Source organism: Sesamum indicum, linkage group LG3 (assembly GCF_026168435.1).
Source record: "Sesamum indicum cultivar Baizhima isolate 11 linkage group LG3, ASM2616843v1, whole genome shotgun sequence".
NCBI lineage: Eukaryota > Viridiplantae > Streptophyta > Magnoliopsida > Lamiales > Pedaliaceae > Sesamum > Sesamum indicum.
In genome coordinates, this window is record NC_142659.1 from 29,668,967 (window position 1) to 29,693,140 (window position 24,174).

The 24,174-nt window shown below is 36.5% G+C and overlaps 5 protein-coding genes and 1 non-coding gene across 6 annotated transcripts; 4 read left to right on the plus strand and 2 right to left on the minus strand.

Annotated features, from left to right (window-relative positions):
- The first annotated feature begins 174 nt into the window (after window positions 1-174).
- On the plus strand, window positions 175-1,391 carry LOC105159246 (fatty acid elongase 3-like). Its single transcript, XM_011076248.3, has one exon. It carries the CDS (start codon window positions 341-343, stop codon window positions 1,187-1,189), a length of 849 nt encoding a protein of 282 aa, XP_011074550.2. The 5' UTR covers window positions 175-340; the 3' UTR covers window positions 1,190-1,391.
- Window positions 1,392-2,164: 773 nt separating this feature from the next.
- On the minus strand, window positions 2,165-7,344 carry LOC105159247 (sugar transporter ERD6-like 6). The gene is made up of 18 exons (XM_011076249.3): window positions 6,617-7,344; window positions 5,680-5,742; window positions 5,510-5,599; window positions 5,352-5,411; window positions 5,200-5,265; window positions 5,049-5,114; window positions 4,888-4,963; window positions 4,638-4,702; window positions 4,458-4,550; window positions 4,201-4,281; window positions 4,023-4,107; window positions 3,808-3,854; window positions 3,653-3,715; window positions 3,512-3,571; window positions 3,345-3,410; window positions 3,188-3,247; window positions 2,894-3,008; window positions 2,165-2,528 (listed from the first exon to the last, which is right to left on the minus strand). Exons 1-18 carry the CDS (start codon window positions 6,809-6,811, stop codon window positions 2,416-2,418), a joined length of 1,464 nt encoding a protein of 487 aa, XP_011074551.1. The 5' UTR covers window positions 6,812-7,344; the 3' UTR covers window positions 2,165-2,415.
- A 3,674-nt stretch (window positions 7,345-11,018) lies between these two features.
- On the plus strand, window positions 11,019-12,593 carry LOC105159248 (zinc-finger homeodomain protein 2). Its single transcript, XM_011076250.3, has one exon. The coding sequence runs from the start codon at window positions 11,662-11,664 to the stop codon at window positions 12,433-12,435; it is 774 nt and encodes a 257-aa protein (XP_011074552.1). The 5' UTR covers window positions 11,019-11,661; the 3' UTR covers window positions 12,436-12,593.
- Window positions 12,594-13,959: 1,366 nt separating this feature from the next.
- On the plus strand, window positions 13,960-14,032 carry TRNAA-AGC (transfer RNA alanine (anticodon AGC)). Its single transcript has one exon. It is a non-coding gene; the product is annotated as a tRNA-Ala (tRNA).
- A 104-nt stretch (window positions 14,033-14,136) lies between these two features.
- Window positions 14,137-14,960, minus strand: LOC105159249 (protein RADIALIS-like 3). Its single transcript, XM_011076251.3, has 2 exons — window positions 14,523-14,960; window positions 14,137-14,421 (listed from the first exon to the last, which is right to left on the minus strand). Exons 1-2 carry the CDS (start codon window positions 14,795-14,797, stop codon window positions 14,394-14,396), a joined length of 303 nt encoding a protein of 100 aa, XP_011074553.1. The 5' UTR covers window positions 14,798-14,960; the 3' UTR covers window positions 14,137-14,393.
- A 5,627-nt stretch (window positions 14,961-20,587) lies between these two features.
- Window positions 20,588-22,468, plus strand: PE11 (pectinesterase 11). Its single transcript, XM_011076299.3, has 3 exons — window positions 20,588-21,144; window positions 21,528-21,716; window positions 21,844-22,468. Exons 1-3 carry the CDS (start codon window positions 20,776-20,778, stop codon window positions 22,291-22,293), a joined length of 1,008 nt encoding a protein of 335 aa, XP_011074601.1. The 5' UTR covers window positions 20,588-20,775; the 3' UTR covers window positions 22,294-22,468.
- The last annotated feature ends 1,706 nt before the right edge of the window (window positions 22,469-24,174 follow it).

Sequence of the window (24,174 nt, forward strand, 5' to 3'; positions counted from 1 at the left end):
TTTATTGTGTCAATAATACTTTTAAATTAATTTTTTTAAACAAATATAATATTATTAATTTATATATTTAAGCTTATAATATATACTGTAAATTATAAAGAAGTTATTTATTAAATACATATAAAAACGAGGTGTGACATAAGATAATATTAAAATTATGATCATCCAGATTGAGTGTGCTCCAACGCCGCAACGGGCCATTAATGGCGGCAACTACTTAGTACTTAACCCAAATGTTAAGCTCTTAATTAGAACACTTCTTTCTTATATACGTTGCATAGTCTTAACATAAAAGCTGTGGTGATTTTGAACGAAACCTGCCATTCTCCGGCGGCTCCTGATGGCTACTCTCTACCGCGCAGTTCACTACTGGCTGGTCGACCACCCAATCATCACCCAATACGAGTGGAAGCCCCGTCAATCACCCGGCGCCTCCCCCCTTTTCCTCTCCATCACCGTCACCTTCTACCTCTCCCTCACACTCCTCCTCCACCGCTACCCCATCCTTCCCACCCTCCCCTCCTCCGCCCTCCGCCTCGCCGCCGTCTTCCACAACGCCACCCTCTGCCTTCTTTCCGGCGTCATGGCCGTGGGCTGCGCTCTCTCCGTGCTCCACCAAACGCCCCCCGACAACCCTAGCTGGTGTATATGCTTCCCCGCAGGCAGCACCACGCCGCGTGGGCCCACGTTCTTCTGGGCCCACGTGTTCTACTTCTCTAAGATCCTCGAATTCGTCGACACGCTCCTAATCCTCCTCAGTGGGTCCTGCTCACGTCGCCTCTCCTTCCTCCACGTCTACCATCACGCGGTGGTGCCGGTAATGTGCTACCTGTGGCTGGCAGCGGCCCAGACGCTGATGCCGGTGGGGCTGGTGACCAACGCCGCCGTGCATGTGCTAATGTACGCCTACTACCTTCTGTCAGCTATAGGGCTTCGACCCGGGTGGAAGAGGATGGTGACAAATTGCCAGATTACGCAGTTTTTGTATGGATATCTGGTTTCGGGTTTGATGCTGTACCTCCACTTTACAGGGTCGGGTTGCTCCGGGTTCGGGGCCTGGGGGTTCAGCACCCTGTTCACGACGTCGCTTTTGGCACTTTTCGTTAACTTTCATCTGAAGAATTACGCCCACGCCCGGAAAATGAAACCGGCCGATAGGCTGGTTCTTGGCAAGGATAAACGGCCGTGATTTTACTTGGGACATGCACGCATTGGTGACTCCCGCCAATCTCGGGCTTGTCATTTGATTCCTTGATGGAAGGCGGTTGTACTTTTTTTTTTTTTAATAAAGTCGCATGAAATAAATTGAGTTTAGAGTTTGTAGTAAGTGAGGAAGTAGTTGTTTGTTCTCTTTCTTCTTCCTAGCTAACTTTGATACTTAATTAGCTGTATATATATATTGCATCGATAGGTAACCCATAAAAGTGGTCTCTTAGCATATTAAAACTGTACGCCGATTGCATATATGATACAGATCGCACAATTTGGGGTCGGGTCCTGAATCTAGTACTTTGAAATCGGGTCGCTAAATCTCTCTTTGAGCTTCTTACGAGTGGATCTTAAGAATGGAACACACGTTAGACTTGCTGGGCATCCCCCAACTAAGGTCTTCCAATACTTAAGTTATAAAGTGGGGTCGAAATCAATTAGTAGTGGGCGAATGAGATCTAAAACATGATAAAATACACTTGCATAAATATTCATAAATGCAAGTATTTATAACGTACGGTACTGCATATTATGGTGCCACGTGGCATCATCTGGATGTGCTGGTGTCAGGTAATCCAACAACTATTTCGGCAAACGGGTCAATTGATCCGGGTCCAACCCGACCCGCTCCTTTATGCGCAGATCCTGACATTTCACTGCAAAATCTTTTTAAAAGTAGGGGCATTTTAGTCTTTTGAAAATTACCCACATCAATGTATACTGGCCTCTATTGAACTGTAATTTAGTGTCTTAAGAAGAATACGTTTTATAAATTTGAAGTCTCGGGAGGACAGTTTTTGGTCGCATGTTGCTCCGAGTTTCCGAGTATCATCGTTCAATTGATAGGCGGAGCTTGTTGGAGGCCGAGGGCAGCACAAGTTGCGTGCTCTAGGACATGAATGGTCGTAACTGTCTCAAATTTCAGAATCAATAATAATTAATAGACAAAGGGAGATGATAATGAAATTTATTTATTTATAAAATAATAAGTTAAATTTTACAAATACCCACAGGCATCCAAAGCTTTACCTTGGAATAAACATTTCAAGCAGCCCAAAATTCTCCCACCTAGAAACTCAGTAACAAAGACAATATTGACATCCATCTCTTACGCCAACGCAGTTCATATGAACGACAGACCATCCCAACAGAACGGCAATACAGAGGTAAATGTGGAAAAAATGATGCAAAACTGAGAAAAGAATCTCATCTGAAGGAGAACTGGATCTCCTCTAATGTCTTTCCCTTCGTTTCCGGAACCCAAATTGCCACAAATGCAACAGTGAATACACACATGACTGTGTATAGAGTGAAGGTTCCTGTTAAGACAGAGAAATACTCGGTTAGTTTCATGTTAAAATGATTAGTTCAGCTGGGTAAGAATGCTAAGGGACATGCTACTGCTACACGAGTTTTCTTTCAGGAAAACATTGACAACGTAATCCCGTTCGTAATGCAAAACATAGTTTCGAGGAGTGTAATTGTAATTTTTGAAAATTGAAGGACTTATTTGTAATATGTTTGAATCTTTCGAATAGTGTTTTTGTAATTATCCCGTCTTGTTAATAGCGACGTTCTCTTTCTTACAAAATCCTGAATATGTATTTTAATAGTAGTTGCGTAGTCATAAACAGGAGTAAACACGTGGAAAAATGAAATTATAGAGGGACGTAATTTCACAAACCTCCACTGCTCCAGGCCAGTAGCAGAGGTGCAGTCATGGTAATGGCCCAGGAGAAGGACCAGTTGAACAAAGTTGCAACGCTTCCAGCTAGGCCTTTGATTTTAATCGGCAGAATCTGCAATATAATGATATGATATAAGACATTATAAGTGAAATTCACAATGTTGAATGTTTTTACATTTGAACAGTGGTCGGAAGATAAAAGATGTTTTCTGCATTATCCGAGTGCAAAAATATGGAGCATTTCATGGAAATTTCTCTGTATACTGTGTAAGACAGGAAGAAAGACACTACCTCAGACATTATAAGCCATGGAATAGGCCCCATTCCGAGTGAAAAAGAGATGATCATGCACTAAAATTGCAAAAATGTCAGTTGAACTAAGTTAGCAGCTTTGTCAAACAAAATTTCATATATCATACTATACTTCTGCATCTGTAAGAATACATACCACCACCCCAACTACGGATAGGATTCCCAAGATGCCATGCAGTGTAGAATCCGCAGAAACTAAGCCCTTAAGACAAGTTTAAGAAAGCAGAGGTACCAATTAGTGGCACGACAGGAGAAAAATAAACTACGAGTGTTTGTTAGAATATTTCTATGTTCTACTATTACCTTTAAAAAGAATGCCACGGCAACTACCAGGAGGCTCAAAGACATTCCAGCCGAGGATACCTGAAACGAGTACTTCCATCTTTGTAAGATAATCTAATAACTTGTACACATTAGAAACCATATCGTACTTATTTAACTCACAATTAACAGAATCCTACGGCCTGTTCTGTCCACCAACCATGTAGCCACTGCAGTAGCAATAACCTAAACAAAAAACCATTGTTTAGATCTTTGGAACAATTTAGAACAACTAATAAGAATTCCATGTGAGCAAGTAAAATTTCTGTAAGGTTAACCTGAATAGTGCCGACACCTACTGTTGCAGCATTGCTCGATGAGATCCCTGTTCAAACACCAAAGCTCTTCAAGTCAAACCACGGAGTACTAGGAGAAAGACTAAGGGGAATTCGTTTCAAACTATATAAGATAATACTCCTATAGTCACAAGTTGTACAACGAAATAACATTGACCCATCCCCTGTTTCAGGAAAAGGATAATACTTCTACTCACCAGCAGATTCAAATATATTATTGGAATAGAATATAACGCCGTTAATTCCTGATAGCTGTTGGAGAACAAGTAAACCGATTCCTATCTGCAGGAAACGAGAAACCAAAAGTAAGCATGTGAGCTCTACACATGCAACATAACCAAAGGAAAATCAGAGGCCTTGACAAAATTTATGCACCATTAGGGGCAACCAATATCTTCTCATTTTGAAATCTGCAAAGCGGATCGCCGTTCTTCGGCTTGTTGAAGCTAGAGACCTCTGCAACCCCAAAAAACATTCTTACAATTCCGTGTTTTTTAAGAAATTGACAAAATGTCCTAGACCAAGAAGGAAGATAAATGAATGGACCAAATAATATAATAATGCAACGCAAGAAAGAGCACGCTCATGTGCCCTCCGTTACAGGTCTTGTAAATCGATGCTAGAAAATGTACCTTGATTTCATTTACTTCAACGGTAATATCAGTGTCGAACCCCCGAAGTACTTGCAGAGATGCTTCAAAATCTTCTGTCATTCCCATTTTAGCCTAATTTTCACGTAACAGAAGTATGTTAGTGCCTGTATGTACGCTAAAAGTGGACTTGGGATAAAATAAGCTCCTTTGTAGCCTCACCAGCCACCGAGGAGATTCTGGGATGAAAAAGAGTCCCGGTATCAGTATCAGACAAGGCAATATTCCTGCAATAAGATGAACATTAGTCACCCGCTGGGATCCTTGTTGCAAACTTTTGACAGCTTATTCACCACAAAGCAACTAATTAAAGAAGTCGAGAAGCCTCAAACCAACAATGTCATACTATTTCCGAGAATAGAATAAAGCTGTATATTATGGATTCCTAACAAAATTCTCTGACGAGAATTACCAAGAACTGCAAGCACTCTCCAACTGACGAATAGTCCCAGTAGATATGCCAGCATAATTCCAATTGTCACAGAGAGCTACATCATAGAATTAAGTAAACTTCAGTCGGATCTTGTAGTGAAGCAGTTCTACATGGAACAAAAGTTATTAACACCAACAAACCTGGTTCACTGAGCCCAGTGACCCTCTCAGATTTTGTGGCGCTATCTCAGCTATGTATACAGGCACCTGATTCAAATTATAACACGGATTAAATCATAAATAAATCTAGCAGGACAGTAATAAAGTTCAGAAGAACCAGCTCGGTAGTTACCGTGTAAGAGATTATACCCACACCAAATCCTTCCAGCAACCTTCCCATGTAAAGAAACGAGGAGTCCTAAATTCAATGTGCAAAACTAATAAGAACCAAAAAGCTGCCTAGAAAAGAGGCGGGATACTAACAAAAGGGTCTGAAAATCTCACTCTTGCAAATGATATGGAAAGCCAACCAATGATATTAGGTATCGCAGCAATCATCAACGACTGCAAGTTAACAAATAAATCAAGTCTTTATCATTCAGTGCAAAATCTGAAACAAAGAAATGCAAAGAACAAACTCGGATCGGTGAAACAACACATACCCCCTTTCGACCTATGTATTCAGCAATCTGACCACTAGCTATTGCCCCAACCATAGCTCCCACATTCGATAAAGAACCAAATAAGGAGAACTGTACCAATCAATCATTGTTATTGTACAAAATTAACAATGCTGCAAAAACGAAGCAAGAAAAAGTTTACATTCACTAACCTGTGAGACTGTAAGCTTGAGATCTTGGGTGATAGCAGATTGTGTTGGTGAAGAGTAACCACACTTTATGAAGAAAAGAATAGAAAGTTAATACAACTTATGTTTGTTGGTTCAACTCATATTAGTAGCATACATACTGATAGGAGGAAAAAGAAACATCGTATACACAAACAATTAAATTTCGTGGCATGGGATTGAGACTAATGGAAATAGAAAATTTTCTTCCGTTAAGGGTTAAATTCTTTTCATATCAATCCCAAATGTGAGACTCTAGCCATGTGCCACCAAAAGTATCCCAGGATCAGAGTACTACCCAATACTTTCACAAACACGACTAAGACTAATACAAACTCCCGACCAAATTAACCATTTCAAAATTTCAAGAGTAAGAAATATGTCTAGAGTCACAATAAAGCCCAACCTATCAAGTTCAATTTTACATCCGTGTGATTAGTTCAGGCAGAAAAGACATACTTTGGGTTCTATCTGCAATCACTCTCAGTTTTATAGCGAAGCACACACAAACCTCAATTCAAAGTTGTCAAACTAGTCTCAGAAACCCAATACACACCCACTCACCCACTCATTCTGTTACAGATGAATTCTCATAAGCTGCTAATAGAAATTCAGAAACGAAGAGCAATCTAAATCAGAGCACTCATCTAAAAACCAACATCAAGAACTACAACATTTCCCTCAACTCCATGATAATCAAGCCCTATAAAGTACAATTCTGTGACAATAGTCATCCTATTAAGCACCTTACACGGGCTTCGAGTTCTTGCTCGAGTTCAGAATTATTTCAACTTCTTGCAACAAAAAAACAATCAGTTTGGTCAAGTTCAAATCTCTACCTCTTGCAATCAAACAGTCATTGATCAAATAATCCAAAAAGAGCAGTAAAGAAAATGAAAGCAAATGATAAGGAGAACATTACAGTGAAACCAAACTGGATAGGACCCAAAGCCACGATCAAGACACAGGCCAGGACTGAGATAGAACTGTCCCTGATAGCTTGGGCCGAGGCTGTCATACTAGACTGCCTCGAGCCCATCCGATACCAACTCCCTGTATGCAGAAATGGCTTCCTCAGATCTCCCCTCCCATCTTCTACCTCATCTCTGAAACTCATCTTTCCTTTCTCCTTTTCCTTTCCGCCACGAAAAGATCGAATCCAAGAAAGTGCAAAAACCCAGATTCAAGAAATGATTTTTGATTGGTCTTGAAAACCCTACGAGATCAATAGACTCTTCTTTTTTTTGGTTTCTTGTAGTTGCAGTAGAGTTGAAGAAAATCCAATTCAAGCAAATAGAAAACCCAAATTCAAAAACTGATTCTTGGCTGTTCTTCAGTACAGTACGAGATCAGAAAAGCCGTTCTTTTCTGGTTCTTAGAGTAGCAGTTGAATTGAAGACGACCTCGGAAAGGATGAGAATTAAGAGATGGGAAACCTGTCTGAACAGTCGTGTCCGAACCATATGTTTAACGTGGACAAGATTTTTATGTACCTTTTAGCTGGCGGCCATTATTATTTTTATTATGGGATTGGATTGGCAGCTAAGCTGGTGAAGGGAAATATTTTGTTGGGCTCCATGAATTCTTGCTTAGTTGACACCATGATCTGACAAAGAGACGACAGGTAACGAATCTCTTAGCTGCTGCAAATTTGTGTAAATTTGGACATAGAGACAACAGAGAAAACAAATCTTAGTGCAACAACTTTAATCAAATTAAGAAAGACTAGGACCTGGCCTAATTGCCTAAGCACAAGTAATTATATAAATTTTAAATGCAAATTGATACAGGAAGAACAGTAAGTACTAATACAAATGAAAAATTATACTAGGAAAGACAACCTAAGTGATAAACGTGAGCCCTTCAAATCATATTGTAACTATGAACATCAAATTTATTTCAATCTTGGGTATATGATTTGTTTCAAAAAGTTTCAATTCATGTAATTAAATTAGTCTTTCCAAACTATCCGTGTACTTTGAATTTTTTTTAAAACTATCCGGATGTTTAGTTGGGTGGAATAACTTCGTCTATTAGATATATACATATAGTTTTTTAAACAGTACGTATATCATTATATCAATATTTTTATATATTAAATAATATATTGAAAATACATCAATGCAATAAAGAATGATAAAACATCGATTCAATTAATATATCGATATAATTTATAAGAACTTAGAATTTGAAATTTATTTTGAAAAAATTCAATCTTAACTATTAAATTCAAACATATTTGGAGAATTAGTTATCATCTATCAGGAAAAAAAAATGGAATTATTCATCAAAAGAGAAAATAAAAAATCAGCTCAATGGATTGACTTTGAACTTTATTAGAGGACTAAGTCTTGAAACTGAAGGCCACCCAAATCCTCAAATCTACATATTCTTTTTTGTTTCTACGGGTAATTTTAGAGAAAGAAATTAGGGATAGTTACATCAACTTAGCTTGAAGTTTGATGTAATTAGATATAAATTTTTTATAATTCAAAAAATTAAATTTAGTTATATACTTTTGATATTTATTTTCGTCCAATAAATAGATTAGGTAAAATTCACATGAATTTGCTAATACTAGCAAAAAATTGAATGAAAACTCATAATTATCCCCAATTAATTTTCTATTGACTTATTACAAGTTAAATATATATATATGTATATATTTATCAAACTATCCTTATACATCATCACACGCTTTATTGCATGTGAGTAGGATCTTCACCCTTACAAGAGTATTTTAATTAGAAAAGATTTTGCAATAAATGAGGGGGTATTTGCTGTTAGTTTTGATTAACGAACTGATTTATTTGTTGGACGAAAACAAACGTCAAGAATATTAAATGTAAGAAAATTTACGTGTAACTCCACCAAACTTTAGAGAAAGATGGCGTAATTGTTCCAATAAATCAATATTATTAACAATTTTCCAAGACTTTGGCATAAAATGAGAGGCGGGTTGATTATGGTGATGAATATGTATACATGTCCCCAATTTAAACATGTAGATGCCACAAAAAGGTTGTTGTAGATGGCCGTACGTATCCTCCCTCATTAAACAATGTGAAGTTGTTTCCATTATAATGTGATATGATGATACGGGATCTCTCTACCAATGTTTGTTTGGGGTTTCTATGAAAAGTGGTTTCATACTTTGATCCCATCTCCTCACATAGGACTCGGACATCATAGAAAGAAGAGAGTGGAAGCCATATTGCCCATATACATGTCGGATAATGTTTTGGGGCAGGGGTCCGTTAAGAATATTTTTGTAGATTTTCATTGCCTTAAAGCCCAAAACAATTAGGCCTGTTAATGTATGTGGACCACAAGAGGGGATGAGAGTGACCATACCTACCCCATATAAACCTGAAAAACCCATTTTGCCCCTACTTTGGAGTGGGGTAATTTTTTTTTTTTTAATTTAAAAGATTGGAAGTGCCAAAATGTCCATATATCTACCTATTTTTATTCGAATCACTCAATTTGAATCCCGCAACATAAAAATTGAAATGTATATATACATGGCCTTCTTGATCAAGAATGTGCCCAACTCACCAAGTTGTCTGAATAAATGGAACACTATCAAAAATAGCATAGAGAGCAGAATGCCAGATAGACAGCTAACACCTTTATCCTATATTATTTATTTAATTAAATTAAATAGAAAAATATAAAATAAATTACCGATTAAAATCTATAATATAATAAACATTAAATAAAGCTCAATTAAATCCCGTTTATTTTGATTTATTAACTTAAATAAAAAAATAGTATAACTTAATATAGTATTTATATTGAGGTAGGCTTTGATACACTACAAAAAAATGTAACATGTAATCATAATCAATTGTCATAGTTAAAAATAAAATAATCGTAGCAAATAGTTATTGACCATAGTCATGCAACGGTTGTTAGCCGTGGTATCTACGAGGATGGCTAAAACATTTGCTATGGCTAAATATTTTTACCAAGGCTCTTAGCCATGACAAATTTTTTTTTGATGAAAAATTTATGTTTAATTAGCAACGATTTTACTTAACCATGATTGATAAAAATTATTTACTATGATTTTTAATTAATAAATATTAAAATTGTAGCCAATAATCATTTTTTTTAGTGATGTTAGATCATGGGTCCTGTACTAATCACTATTCCACCTCCATAACTTATCTCACTTCGAGAGGTGGGATGGATTATACTAATGACCATAATATGTCTTAAAGGATTTAATTGTAATTTCACGCTCAACTCATATGCATCAATCAAAATAAACAAATGACTAGACTTTATCTTGATCAAGAATACATCTAAGTAAACAAATTATAATTTATTCAAAACTTTTGTTTTTTCATCTATTTAATTGAAAATAATTTTATTAATCATTTAATAGAATACTCAAAGTAAACGGGCCTTTGAAGGTCTTAGGTTGGCAAGTAGTGAAGCGTACAGTAGTGGACATAGATGGAGAAACAGAGGCAGCGAAGTGGAAAGACAGAAAGGTGAAACACATTGGGTGAGGAAAGTATGGGGCCTGGCGGGTTGGGGGGTGGGGGACCCTCCCTGCTACACTTGCACACCTCACTTCTATATATAGCCTTTACACTTCGCACCAACACCTTATTCACACACACTAACTACTATTAATGCTGCATGCCATTCTTAATTTTAGTATTATTCCAATTATTAGTAATTTAATAATATTTAAAAAGAATATATAGTATGATTATGCTCTATGTATAATTTATTGGGATGAATGGTCTCCATTGAGTGCATAGGATTTTAAATTTAGTATTGATGTATTTATTAGATATATTTATGTATACTAGCACACGCTCAAATTTATTGTAAGAGCGACGACACAACGCACAAGTCCGTGACATTATGCAGAGAAAATGACATTACAATGCAAATTAAATAAATTTAATAATTTCATACCTACATATATATAGAGCATGTATGAAATTACTTTGTGGTTTACATAATTTATAACTATCCCAAAAGGGTTAAAGCCTTGATCAGTTTTATTTTATATAGCTGTAATGGCGTGGAGTGGAGTGGTGGTGTTTTTACCCGGAAAAGAGAATAAGTGGGTGAAGAGAGGAAGGAGAAGGGTCAAATCGGGCAGAAAATACCATGCATTATTGGCGTCATATTTTGGGGGTTTTGAAGTGTTAAACAGTGAAAAGGAAATAAGAGGGTACGTGGGAGGGAAGTGTGTGGGAAAGAGCAATAATGAAGGGTGTGGGATGGGACCAAGTGGCAGGGCGTGGGAGAGGAGGAACATGACCTTGTCGGTTGTTGTTTTTCTTTTTTTCATTTCATTTCAGATCATCCATTTTCTTAATTAATCTCATCATCACTTTTTTCTACCCCTCATTCTCTTTCCTTTCCCTTCTTTCTTTCTTTCTCCTTAGCTTCATCACAAGCAACCAACTTGTCTCTTGTTGGATACTTGGTTGGCTGTTGGAACCTCTGCAACACACTCAACCCCACCCCGCCTCTCATTTGTCCAATTCTTTTCCGGCCCATTGCTATAATCTTACATTTCAGGACTAGCCCTTCTTCTTCTTGTTTTTAGGTTTGGCAAGTGTAGTGTTTAGGACTGCCAGCGGCCGTTAATTCCGGTGGTTAATTTTTCAAGATTTTTGAGATGGTTTTTGCAGTGTTTTTGTGCATTTCTCTTACAACTTTTGCCCATTGAGGGCTTTTCTTGTTTCAATTCTCTTATTATTAATTAGGGTCTTGTTTTTCATGACAAGGAATCAGTTAAGGGTTGTTTGTTGGTGGGATTAGCAGACAGAAAGATGATATGATCAAGATCATAAGCTGGGAATTTACAGTTAATTAGTAGTTAAGACTGTAATGTCTGATAATTAGTGTCATTAACACTAGAAAACACACACTTGGTAAGAAGGTTTTTGTTCTTGCCCGAGAAATTTTTAGGGTTTGTTGAGTACAACAATAATGTCGCTAAGTACAGGTGAAGAGAAGGGAATGAGAACGCAAACCTCCTCAGCCGCCTACAACCATAGCCTACTCGAAAACCCCATTTCCCGACAGGAAAAAACAAGACTCCTGGACCCGGATTGCGGCGGATCCATATCCAGGCCCACCAACCCGAGAACGATCTACCGCGAGTGCTTGAAGAACCACGCCGCCAACATCGGAGGAAACGTCACCGACGGCTGCGGGGAGTTCATGCCCAGCGGCGATGAAGGAACTCTCGAAGCCCTAAAATGCGCCGCCTGCAATTGCCACCGTAACTTCCACCGCAAGGAGCACCACGGAGGAGCTGCCATGGTGCACCCTCTCCACCTCCCGCCTCCTCTCCCTTCTGCCTCCCTGGCCCAGCACCATGTCCGCGGCGGCCTAGCTCACTGGGCCGGCTCAATGGTGCAGCCGGTGAAAATGGCCTTCTGCGGCGGGGGAGGTGGAAGCATCGGCACTGACTCGTCAAGCGAGGAGCTGAACTTCAACGCCTTCCATTCACACGCGGTGGCGCCGCCACCACCGGTGCAGTTTGGCAACAAGAAGCGGTTCCGTACGAAATTCACGGCGGAGCAGAAGGAGAAGATGATGGGGTTTGCGGAGAAGCTGGGGTGGAGGATTCCGAGAGAAGATGACACAGAATTGCAGAGGTTTTGTGCTGAAATTGGGGTTAAGAGACAGGTTTTCAAAGTATGGATGCACAATAACAAGACATCTTCCAAGAAAACTCCCCAAGAATTACAAATTTAGGGTTTCAAAATTCCAAATTTATATATTGGGACAGCACTAGCTGGGAAGAATTTAACATTAATTGTCTGAATATGCATGCTCCGATCCTTGTACGTTGGTACCAATTAAGTACAACTTTGTATTCAAATTCCTCGAATAATAAGTTGATGTTTTCCATAGATATTTTGTTTCATTAACGTTCTTTGATTTCATGTACGTACCATGATCCAATATTTCTATTGATGTCATAAATTCTAGAGGCGATTAATGCGCTCACAGGTGCTGCGCTGTGTTCAATCCATGGCCTACTTTGATGAAGCTATCAGTACTATATTATATATATATATTGTTATATATCAACAATAAATTAATAATAACAACTGAGATGAATATTTAAATATTATATAAGACTCGAATTCATGATTTAACGACGTTCAGTAAACACTTGCTTGATTGGATCCAAAAAATTTCAATACCAAAATCAATTCCAAATAATTCCCCATCTATATATACTTCAAGAAGAATAATAAATTATGAAATAAATAGAATTACTCGTTATCTAATATTTATACTACTAATTAAGTGAGAGGAATTAATAGAAACGATCACTGGTAGGCAAAATATGTTTAGATAAAAATACATTCAACTATATTTATTTTTCCACCACTCTTTAAAGTTAATTTACCATCAATTAAATTTTTATTCATGCATATTTAAGAATAATTTATTTTTATTAAATATGATTCATTTTGTATTCTATTTTATTTAGTTAAATAAATATAGTAAAAATTTAAATTTACTAGTTAAATTAAGGTAGACGGAAAGTTGCAACTGAGGCAACCCGACTTGAAAATATTGCGAAAAACTTAAAGTTATGCGACTTATTTGCTACCCTAAAAAGATAAAAGATTGAAACATCAGGATGCAAAAAAATACAGAATCAAAGATTAACTTGCTTCCAAAAAATTGACCAGTGGGAACAAGAACCCCAAATTGAAAAAAGCACGTGCAAGACACATATTTTTTTCTCACAATATTTGTAAACTCGGGTAATTGAAGGACCAGAATAGCAAAAAATTAAAAAAGTTATATGACTTATTTGCTGCTCTAAAAAGATAAAAGATAAAACAAAAAAATTCAAAAAATACATATTGAAAATTGTATATTTTCATTTTTCACCTAAAACCCAATATAAAAAAGAAGTTGACGGCTAAAATTGGAGTACTTAAAAATAGGAAAAGATAATTTCTATTTTAGTACAAGAACATTAATTAGAAGACTGTACTACTTTTGTCTAATAAATACAACTCAGTTTCTGAATTTGAACTTTTTTGTCTTTGTCAGCGGAGTTGAAATACTAGAATGTATGCTTTGGCCCCAGCTGAAGTTGTCATTTGGATCGTTTTATTGTCTTTTACGGATTATTATAAATAATATTTTATTTCTTAAGTAGTTTCTGTGTATCTAATTTATTTATTTTTTCAATATTTTTATCTCTCGTACAAACGGTGAAAATTTGGGTTGAGGAAGAAAGCAAGATATGGAGGGGATGTAGCTCAGATGGTAGAGCGCTCGCTTAGCATGCGAGAGGTACGGGGATCGATACCCCGCATCTCCATCTTTCATGATAAATGACTCCAATTTATTTAGTTACTTTTGGTTTTGAGTAATAACCATCCTCAACAACAAATTAAGGCATGCATGAAATTCAAAGACACAAGGGGACAAACATAGGACTATTATACACTTTGACACAACATGTTACAAGATGTGATGACCACATGATATATGCATCTTATTGATTCTGCACTTAAGCTTCTAGAGAGAGAAACATTCATTGCTACCAGTACAGTTTTAATGTTTCTTGGAATAAGACTGGTAGAGTAAGAAACAGAAGATGAACTTCTTCTTCAGGCAAGACCACATATACTATTACATTGTATATGGTAATGAAGTATTTAACTCTAGCAATTAGTTGATCACTGTAGCTTGAGATTCTTGAGGAGCCTGTTGCACATAAAGCAGTTGATGCATTATGTAAGTATATATGCAACCACACAACTGTTTAAATGAATGATTCTGATTGTCAGCAGTTAGTACTACAGTACCTCTGCTCATTGCCATATCCTCTGCCGTTGGCCATGGCCTTGTAATTAGGTATAGGCACCTGATCAGTTTCGATCTTCATAATGTCCTTCTCTAGCGCCTCATAATGCCTCCTGACTTCCTCGGCTGTCTTCCCACTGACCGCTCTGGCTATGTTATGCCACCGGTCTGGTGTATCCTTGTCGTACATGGCCAAAGCGTCCTCGAACTGCTTGTTTTGCTTCGGTGTCCACGAGGAGGACGAGCCACGTGATGAAGACATGGAGCTTGATGCCATCCCTTGTAATAAGTCAGATATATACTAATTAATATTGCCCGAGTCAAAGGAGAAATATTATTAGTTATGAGTGTGTTGGTTATAACATGATTTTGCAACACAAAGTCTTTATATACTGAAGAAAAGGTGATTGCAGCAAAGCAAGTTGACGAATATTATTCATCTTTTGAGGGTGGGGGCATGGAAAAGAATATGTGATTCTTGTGCTTAAAAGGGTCACAAACAACTAGGAAGACTGTAAGAAGAAGAAGAGACGACATTAAAGGTTTCGATGAACTGTTGAAAAGTCCATTTCTTGTCGTTCTTACAAGATATCATGGTCATGAAGCAAGTGGATTAGATAGAGAATTCTAACCAGCTGGTGGGATTAGATCCCCCCAATCCCAAGTCCCTACTAGTTAAGATAGATGCGCCAACATCACCAAATCATACCCTCAAAAATAAATAAATACATGACATAGATATTCTTTGGTAATAATTAAAAACTTTAATTTGACTTACTATATCATATACTTTTTATTGCATCTGATTGACAATACGAAGTTGCACGTTCGACAAGTTGCAATTTTGTTTACTGCTCTATATTCTCCCTGAATTAATAAGGTAGATAAAAATCTTATCTTCAATTCATTCCTTTGATTTACTACTGTTATTAAGTACCATATACTTTTCATTTGTTAGTGCAAATTTTACTAGAAAGTTGTAAAACAATGGACTGAAAAGATCGAAACATATTAACCCGTTTCCGTTTATCTTTGCTTTGTTTTCTTGAAGTTTATCCATGAGTTTTTTGGTTGTATATATATATATAGCATATATATGATGATCAGTCAGAGTTTTGGAAATGGTGATTTTATCCTGTTCTGAGCAAGGTTCCAAAGGGGTGTTGATATCTCTGTTGTTGGCTCTGCCCATGTAATTGTGTGTCTTTGTCCGTAAATTAGCAAAGGAGATGCATATGTATCGACCGTTATCTTCTTCATTCTTTTAGGATATCTCTTGTGTCGGTTTTGTACAGCATAAGCAGATCATAACAGCAGCTGTTGTTACTTGAGGGTGATCGATATATATATATATGATATGCTGCTATACTAACAAGAACACAGTTTGATTTTATATTATCATTTTCGCATTTGCATCTCAGTTTTCTATTCAGCCCTTTACTTTTTAACATTTCATGGTACTGGAGAATGGGATTTGTAGTTTTAAGTGTGGATGACTTTGGTCTTTCGTATATAAATCAGGAATAATTGCACTGTTCTCTCCTCAAATTTGATGTAATATACATATACCCTAACTAATTTACATATGAAATGATTAGCCACTTGCTTGGAATCAACTAATCAGTATATATATATATCACTATGTCGCACAGTCTTTCCATTGAAGTAGAATTGATTCCTAAAATCGTACTAAATCTTCCCCTTCATCAGCATTGCTTTTCTATATATATATATATGTATATATAATAATGCATACAACATGACCACATTGATTCCCACTTCTCATTCATAAATTCTGACCCTTAACTACACCTAATCGAAAAATTCTTACTCAGTCCGATCAAATTAAATTAATTAATCATTCAGTAATTGTGATACACTTGATTGGTCACTTTTCTTGAATTGTATACCAATCACATTGCAAATGTCTTACACTTGTCATATAATTAGTTCAGATCCGATCAAATTTGATCAGAATTAGAATTTAACGAATACATGTGCATCCACTTCATTTAAAACCACACAAATACTGTGATTGCCGTCTTCTCAAAAAACTGTTTAAACCCACGAAATTAGATGTCCTTATTAGGACAATATGAACTAATAATAGTTCCCCCTATTTGGTTTTACCTTTTATCATGGCATATGGTGCAAAAAGGTTGCACTAAAAATAGATGCTACAATTACTACATTGAAAATGTGAATCTGCTACATCCTTGAGATGATACCTTCCATGTGCAGGTGGAGGCGGAGGGCCCTTCTTGTTAAGTAATATTCAGGTCTACATGCTATATATGCTGCTCCGCGAATCTGTATCAAAATAGGGCAACCCTTTCATAGCTCAGAAGTTTTATCATTTATTTTTCGGGTTTAATACGACTTACTTCCTTGTGATACTGTAAGCGAACAAATTATCCTCTTATGAAGATACAATAGCAATTTACGCCTATATTTTTCAAAATGAAACAATATACTTCCTTAGGTAGGGAGGTAAATTACTTCATTTTAAAAAACACAAAGGGATAAATTGTAGTATTTTCCACCTCTTTGATTCAAACTTATGCAAATACTCCAAACCCCTTAAACCTAAAGTCTTAGAAATTGGGTGAAAAGGGAATTAAAATTCTCTCCTTTATCTTTCTTTTTTTTCTTTTTTGGGAGGTCGATTTGCTTGATCTGAGTAGCCCAGGACTTAGGCCTTTGATTAAATATGAGCACGTATTTTTTAGAGTGTATGCATGGCCAAAACCTGTAAAAAATCCCACTCATTAAATGTTAAAAATACGGAGAAAATTGTAAAAGAGAGCTAAAATTATGTAAATGGACTCATCCACCAATAATGATCATAACTCTATTGGAAGACCTAAAAGGTACCCGAGTATTTGAAGGAGCTCTGGCGGTAAAGTGATCATATAGGCTCCGTAGACATAATTAGATAACTCTATATTACTCGAAACAATGTTAGAATTGCATGTGATAAAAAATCAAAAAACATAAATAATACAAATTAATCTAACCCTCGCAAAAAAGAGTCAAAGACAATGACATGGCATGGCATGGCAACATGTGAGGAAGTAGGGGAAGTCTTATTTCCATGTTAATGGTCCAATCATGCATAAGAAAGGTTGGGGACCAAAAATTTGGAAGAATCTTTGAATAAAGTATCAAAATAGACATATGAGAATAGATTTCCAAATAGCTGAATCAGCATGGAAAAGGAGGAATTAATAGGTGATCCTTTTGAGATGAAATGTTCCAAAAGATAAGGAGATAGACATATGAGGTGTATGAACAAACCCCCCCCCCCCCCACCCCACCCCCTTTTTTTTCTTTAGCAAACATATGCTCAGCAGATTTGACACTAGCTTATTATCATTCCATATATACTTGAGCCCCCAATTAGTTACAAATTATGCACAAATTGGAATATATATGTATATATATGCTCCAACTTTCTTTTCACATTTTAATGTCTAGTTGTGGTTGTTCCCATGAGAAGTAAAAGTGTCTTTTCGTTTTATAATATTCCTTCCGTCAGCAATTTTCTGGCTTTATTTTGATTCCTCCCATATTTTAGATAAGATTTTAAAAAGAAAAAAAAAGAAAAAATACGAACCCAACTCAACAATCGAGTAAAACACCCCTTCATTTTGACATGTGGATTCATACAAGTATGGACACTTGGCTCTTATAAATACTTCAGACAATTTAGGATTAATGAGGTAGATCTATATTTTCTAAGTGTCCATATTTTTGCTCTAACTTTTTGAACTCACACCTAAATTGAGTTAAGCATCGATAGATCTTAATTATGTGCTCATTTCCTCAAGTTCTCAACTCTTAGCGTAGGAGTTTCACCATCCTCGGAAGTCGGTTGAATCTCGAGGCATATCAGTACTTAAACACTAAAACTATGTTTGGATTAATGTTTTGGATGTTTTTGTTTTGGTGTTTTGGAGATAGAGAGAGAAAAATAGAGATAAGTAAGCATGTGTTTTGAGATAGATGATATGTTTGGATTTGTGTTTTGATATAATATAAAATAATGTAAAAATAAGTGGTGTAGGTTTGATGTTGGGATTTGGGAGACATGAGTTACTGTTCATTGTCAAATCATATCTTTTAATATATATTTAGTAATATATATGTGTATGTATATATAGTATTTTATTTGTTAGTGAAATATAATATATATATTTATGTTAAGAGAAGAATAAAAAAAAAATTAAATTACAATTGCACACCTAGTGAAGGTGTGCAAAACACAAAAACAAACAAGGTTTTGTGTTTTGGCCCATCTCTAAAATGGGCCAAAACACAAAACCAAACATTGTGTAAGGGCTCCTTCACTTTTCAGGAGTTGATTAGGTTAGGATATTTAAGTTGTTACTGAGATTTTGCATAGGGAGTAAGTACTCCTCGTTTATTGCTCATAAATTTGTCCATGTAATTTGAGATTTTGAACTTAGTATACGAGTAGGTGGTCTGTTAAACCCTCTATCTAGGCACAAACAGCTTATAAAAAGAAAATTTAAATTATGAGTGAAATTATGATTACCCATATTTGAATATATAATGTTATGTTTACATCGATATGATAACGGTCGTAATAAGTTATGATTTTGTTATCTTTGGTTTACTCTATAGCATGCCCAATACGTCTCCCCCAATCTGCTGTAGCTTCCTTATTCATGTCGTCTTCTTGAACACTTTTAGCAATTTCACTTGGGTGAAGCTTTTTGGAGATGCTACCCATCCGACCTCCACACCCACAGTGCCGTTGTATTTCCTGTCCTAAAAGTTCGCCTTGTTGTCTTGGTAAGTTCAAGTACACTTGGCTCTAAGTGTACTTGTGAGGATTAATTGCAAAAGGATGATTACATATGTAATTACCACAAATGTTGAAAATAATTGGAATAAGGTGCTGCATTTGAAACCAAGGGAAGTTCGTCCCTTAGGAACACCCCAATGATTGCAGGCTCAATATTTTATTGAATAGATATTAAGTTCAAAATCCATTGAGAACATTTGTGAATGGATAAATAAAACGACCGGGAGTTAAATCTCCTTCACCTACTATGGTAGGAACTTTGGTATTCAAAATAATGAGAAAATAATTTAGTCAAAAAATCTCGTACTACAAAAATTTTCATGGGTATTCAGAATTAAAAAATAAATTGAACTGTTGAAAGGTCAAAATGAGTATAAAATTTAATACAAATGCAATTGGCCATTGGGAATTGATACATAACAACAAGCCCAAGGCGTGGACCACAAATTTGCATAATCCAAATCGGTGACGGGTCATTTATGTTAGTAATGAGTTGAGGTCTTTCGGAGTAAATAAAATATAATCCATAATTAAATTAGATATCGGACTTAATACCAAAAACCCAAAAATAAATTGATCCTAATAAATCAGATAATCATGCAATAATTCATCCATTTGAGTACAACAAGTGTAGAACTTGTGCCCCTGGTCAAAGATATCAGGTACAACATTTAGCATTACTTAATATATGAATGGCCACTGAAAACCCCAAAATGTGGGTAACAATTCTTACATGGACATCAAAAGCCCAATTTATCTGAATTACGACAGTTTTCAAGAATGTTACTAATTGAGTGTGACAATCGAGCTCAAATCGCCATCCCCAAACTTAGTAGGGGTGAAGCAAAATTGGCATGGACAAGAATGGTACTTAAAAATCGGGGTCCTGTTTTCAGACAGAAGCAATGTTGCTCTTGCCTGTTCCATGGAAGCGTAGACACCAAGGGTATGTTCCATTTCCGCCAATCAAGTTCGGGCCAAAGCCCATACCCACTCCCATTATTCTTTCTAACTTGAAAATCCATCATCATCAAAAGACCCATCTCTCCTCCAATGAGGATTCAGTTACAAAAATCAAACCCACAACGTCATCTCCCACGTACGTAAATCATAACTCCGACAATCCAGGGTTTTGAATGAAACAAAACAGCAGTTACGTACCACATTGTTTTATTTTTCAAACATCTCTTACTTATGTTTCAATTCACCTACATACTTCCCTGCCTCCTCCTTACAACAAAATGGCCTGCATTTCCTCACTCTACAAGGGAGACGTCGTGGCCTGTTCTTCCTCTTTGATCATCGCAAGAAACTAAAAAAAGCCCTTTAATTATTTCATATTTCCACGCCTATAAATATATGTGGTCCGAATACAACACAATTATATGCTTAATTTGGTCATGAATTGAAGCTCTTCCGTTGCAATGGTACTAGGTTGTGGTATTGTTATCTCGGTCATTCTACTAGCTTCCGTTCTGGCTGCAGATAGCGATGCAGATCCATCGACAGCCATTCTTATAGAGGTTGATCAATCGGGCAATGGGGACTACAGAAAAATTCAAGATGCGATCGATTCCGTGCCGTCGAATAATTCAGACCACATTTTCATTTTGGTGAAGCCTGGAGTTTACGAGGAAAAGATTGTGGTTCCGGCGGACAAGCCCTTCATAACACTGAGTGGCACTGAGGCTACTAAAACTATTATCACTTGGAGTGACAGTGGGGAAATTTTTGAGTCTCCGACATTTTCAGTTCTGGCTTCTGATTTCATGGCCCGTTATCTCACAATTCAGGTAGAAGTAATGTCTAATTGTATTTTTAATCCTATAATTATAAGTATCTGACACTTTGATCCTGTGATTTGTTAGAATTGTAAAACGATCCTTTTCCTATTCTAATTTTGCAATTTTAGAATAAATTTTATCGAAATATTGTTCAATGTTGACTGTAATTATGACGTCACTTCCAAGCTAATTTTGAAAATTGTGGTCAATTTTGTCTAAAATCTTAAATTAAAAAATGTGAATAATTATTTTACAACTCTAATAAATTATAGAATTAAAATGTGAAAGAGATATAATTAAAGAATGAAAAATACAATTAAACCTAAATTGTGTTTCTTGGTTTAATATTCCAATATATTGTAAATTAATTACATAATAATATTGGTACGTAGAATAATTATGGAGCGGGAGCGAAAGCGGTAGCGTTGAGGGTTTCAGGTGATAGGGCAGCATTCATGAACTGTAGGATTTTGTCGCATCAAGACACCTTGCTCGATGACAAGGGTAGGCATTACTACTCCAATTGCTACGTCGAAGGAGACACTGATTTCATTTTTGGGAACGGAGCCTCAATATTTCAGGTCTAACTCACAGACCCTTTTTCTCTTTCTTGAATTTATAAGAATAAAAATAAAATAAAATAATTTCCAACTCGATATGATTTTTCAAGAAATTTAGTAATATATTGATGAAGGTATGGTAGTGCAGAAGTGCCATTTGCATTCTCTGGCACGAGGGATGGGGGCGATAACGGCGCAGCGGAGGCAGAGGGCGGAGGAGGAGACGGGGTTCACGTTTGTGAAGTGCAAGATAACGGGCGTGAAGAGTGCTGTGCTGGGGAGGCCGTGGGGGAAGTATTCTCGGGTGGTTTTCGCGCTAACATACATGTCGAAGGTGGTAGTTCCAGAGGGATGGGATGATTGGGGTGAGTCCTCCAAGCAAAGGTACTACTACAGGACTGCATATTACGGGGAGTACAAATGCTACGGAGCAGGTGCAAGCACCTCCAAGAGAGTGAAGTGGTCGCGCAGTCTCTCCAGCCAAGAGGCTGCGCCCTTCCTGAGAGAGGACATGATTGGTGGCTCGTCTTGGATTAGATCTGTGCCCTCACATTTTCGTAGAATCTCCGGCGCTCAGGGCCCTAAACGAAATTCATGAACAAAAAATTTTCCTCCATGCTGTAAATTGTAATTGTGTGCAAATTAATTAGTTGCTTCCCCCCGTCAAAAAAAAATCAAAACAAATAGTTGCTTTCCATGGAATTTGGGTTGATTTCTTGTACAAATTACGTGCCGGATTTTGAGGAGTAATCAGTGTACGCTGCGCCAGGTAATTTTTTATGTGCACCAAATTTATAATATTGTTTTTGTGGAATAAGTAATTAAACTAACACGTTTTTTTTGTATATAAATTGAGGGTAAAAAATAATGTAAATTATGTTATTTTGTTACAATATAAATTTTATTTACCGATATGATATAATTTATAAGAATAATATCACTTTTCTTCCATAAAATTCACTGCAATTAAATTTAGATTTTTTGCAATTTGAAAAATTATAATTAATATCCCTTGAGATTTATTTTCATCTAATAAAATATGGATGCTTGCAGCAGCCCAACCCACACTCTAACCAAGCAGCTCAAGAAGCCCAGAAAAGAAGATGGCGGCCCAAGACCTCCCACACCACAGACCATAGTTAAGGCCCAATAAATCGTTCGGCTCAAAGGGCCTATACACGTGACAGCTTACACTCCAATATGGTGCTTAGTCGACCTAGGTAACAACAGCCACCTCTCTAACTACATCAAATCAAGGAAGCCCTCGCCCCTCATGAGCAAGGAAGGACTCTTCACACGCATGGGGTCTCCCAAGATGAAAAAGACTTTTGCTATAGCACATCCACCCGCAGATAAGGAAGATTTATCCCCTACCCAACCAACTTCCACGAGTTTCTCTGGAATAAGCCAAGACACCCTGTAGGAAAGGGCATTTCTTCTATAATTACAGGTTCAAACAGTCCATGCGAGGGACGACTCTCTCTCTCTAAGCAAATTCTAAGAATTCTACAAGCATCAAACTATGTGTTTCTTGCATTTTTTTCAATCTTCTTCGTGATATCTCAATATCATTCAAATTTAATTGCTTTTTGACTTTATTTTATCACAAATCCAATACTAATTTGGGCGCCCGAGTATTAACGTCTTTTTTGCATGTCCTCTCCCTGAAGCTCTCATATGTTCAGCCCATGTTTCAAATAATAATCCATATTTATTGGACCCGTGTAGTTTGCACGTATCGATCAATATTTATTTTCATCTAACAAATAAATTATTTATTATAAATAAATTTAATTATATTCTTAAAAGAACCATATATCAATTATACATTAATGTACACTAGAATATAATAGAAGTTTCTGGTTTTAAAATCAAAGATGTTAATATTAGTAGGTATTTACCAATTCTGGAAAAACTGAATCAGGTCAATTATCATTTGTATTTGTATGCTAGCTAGTAATGTGACTCGCCTCAGTCCTCACTCACGCCTATTACTTCCAGATAATACATGAGTATAGAAAGCAAACAAAAATTCATTGACGAGGTTGTCCTAAAACTTGTAGACCTAACGAATCAAATCATGTTAGACAGCAAGCTGCATAGATCATCATAAATGTCATCCTTATCACGGACAATAAAAACAAAAAGTTTGAGATTATGATCAAATGATGCTGACGTCTAATAGTTCTACTGATGTGTATATATATGTGTTATTACAGATTAATATATGTGAATTATATATATATGTATATATATTAAAATAACTTACCCTAAATCTATGGGCTGCTAGAGAAGTCTTTCAGTCCCAATATCCCATGTCCGGATCCTGACTAGCATCCAAAGTCCATGGTTTATCTAATTTTAGTACTAAAATATTTAGTAGTTGTCCAGTTGAAGATAAGATCAAGACGGAAAATGATGTGATGGCACCACACCCCCACCAACCACTAACCTTTTAACTCTATCTCTAAAAATCATC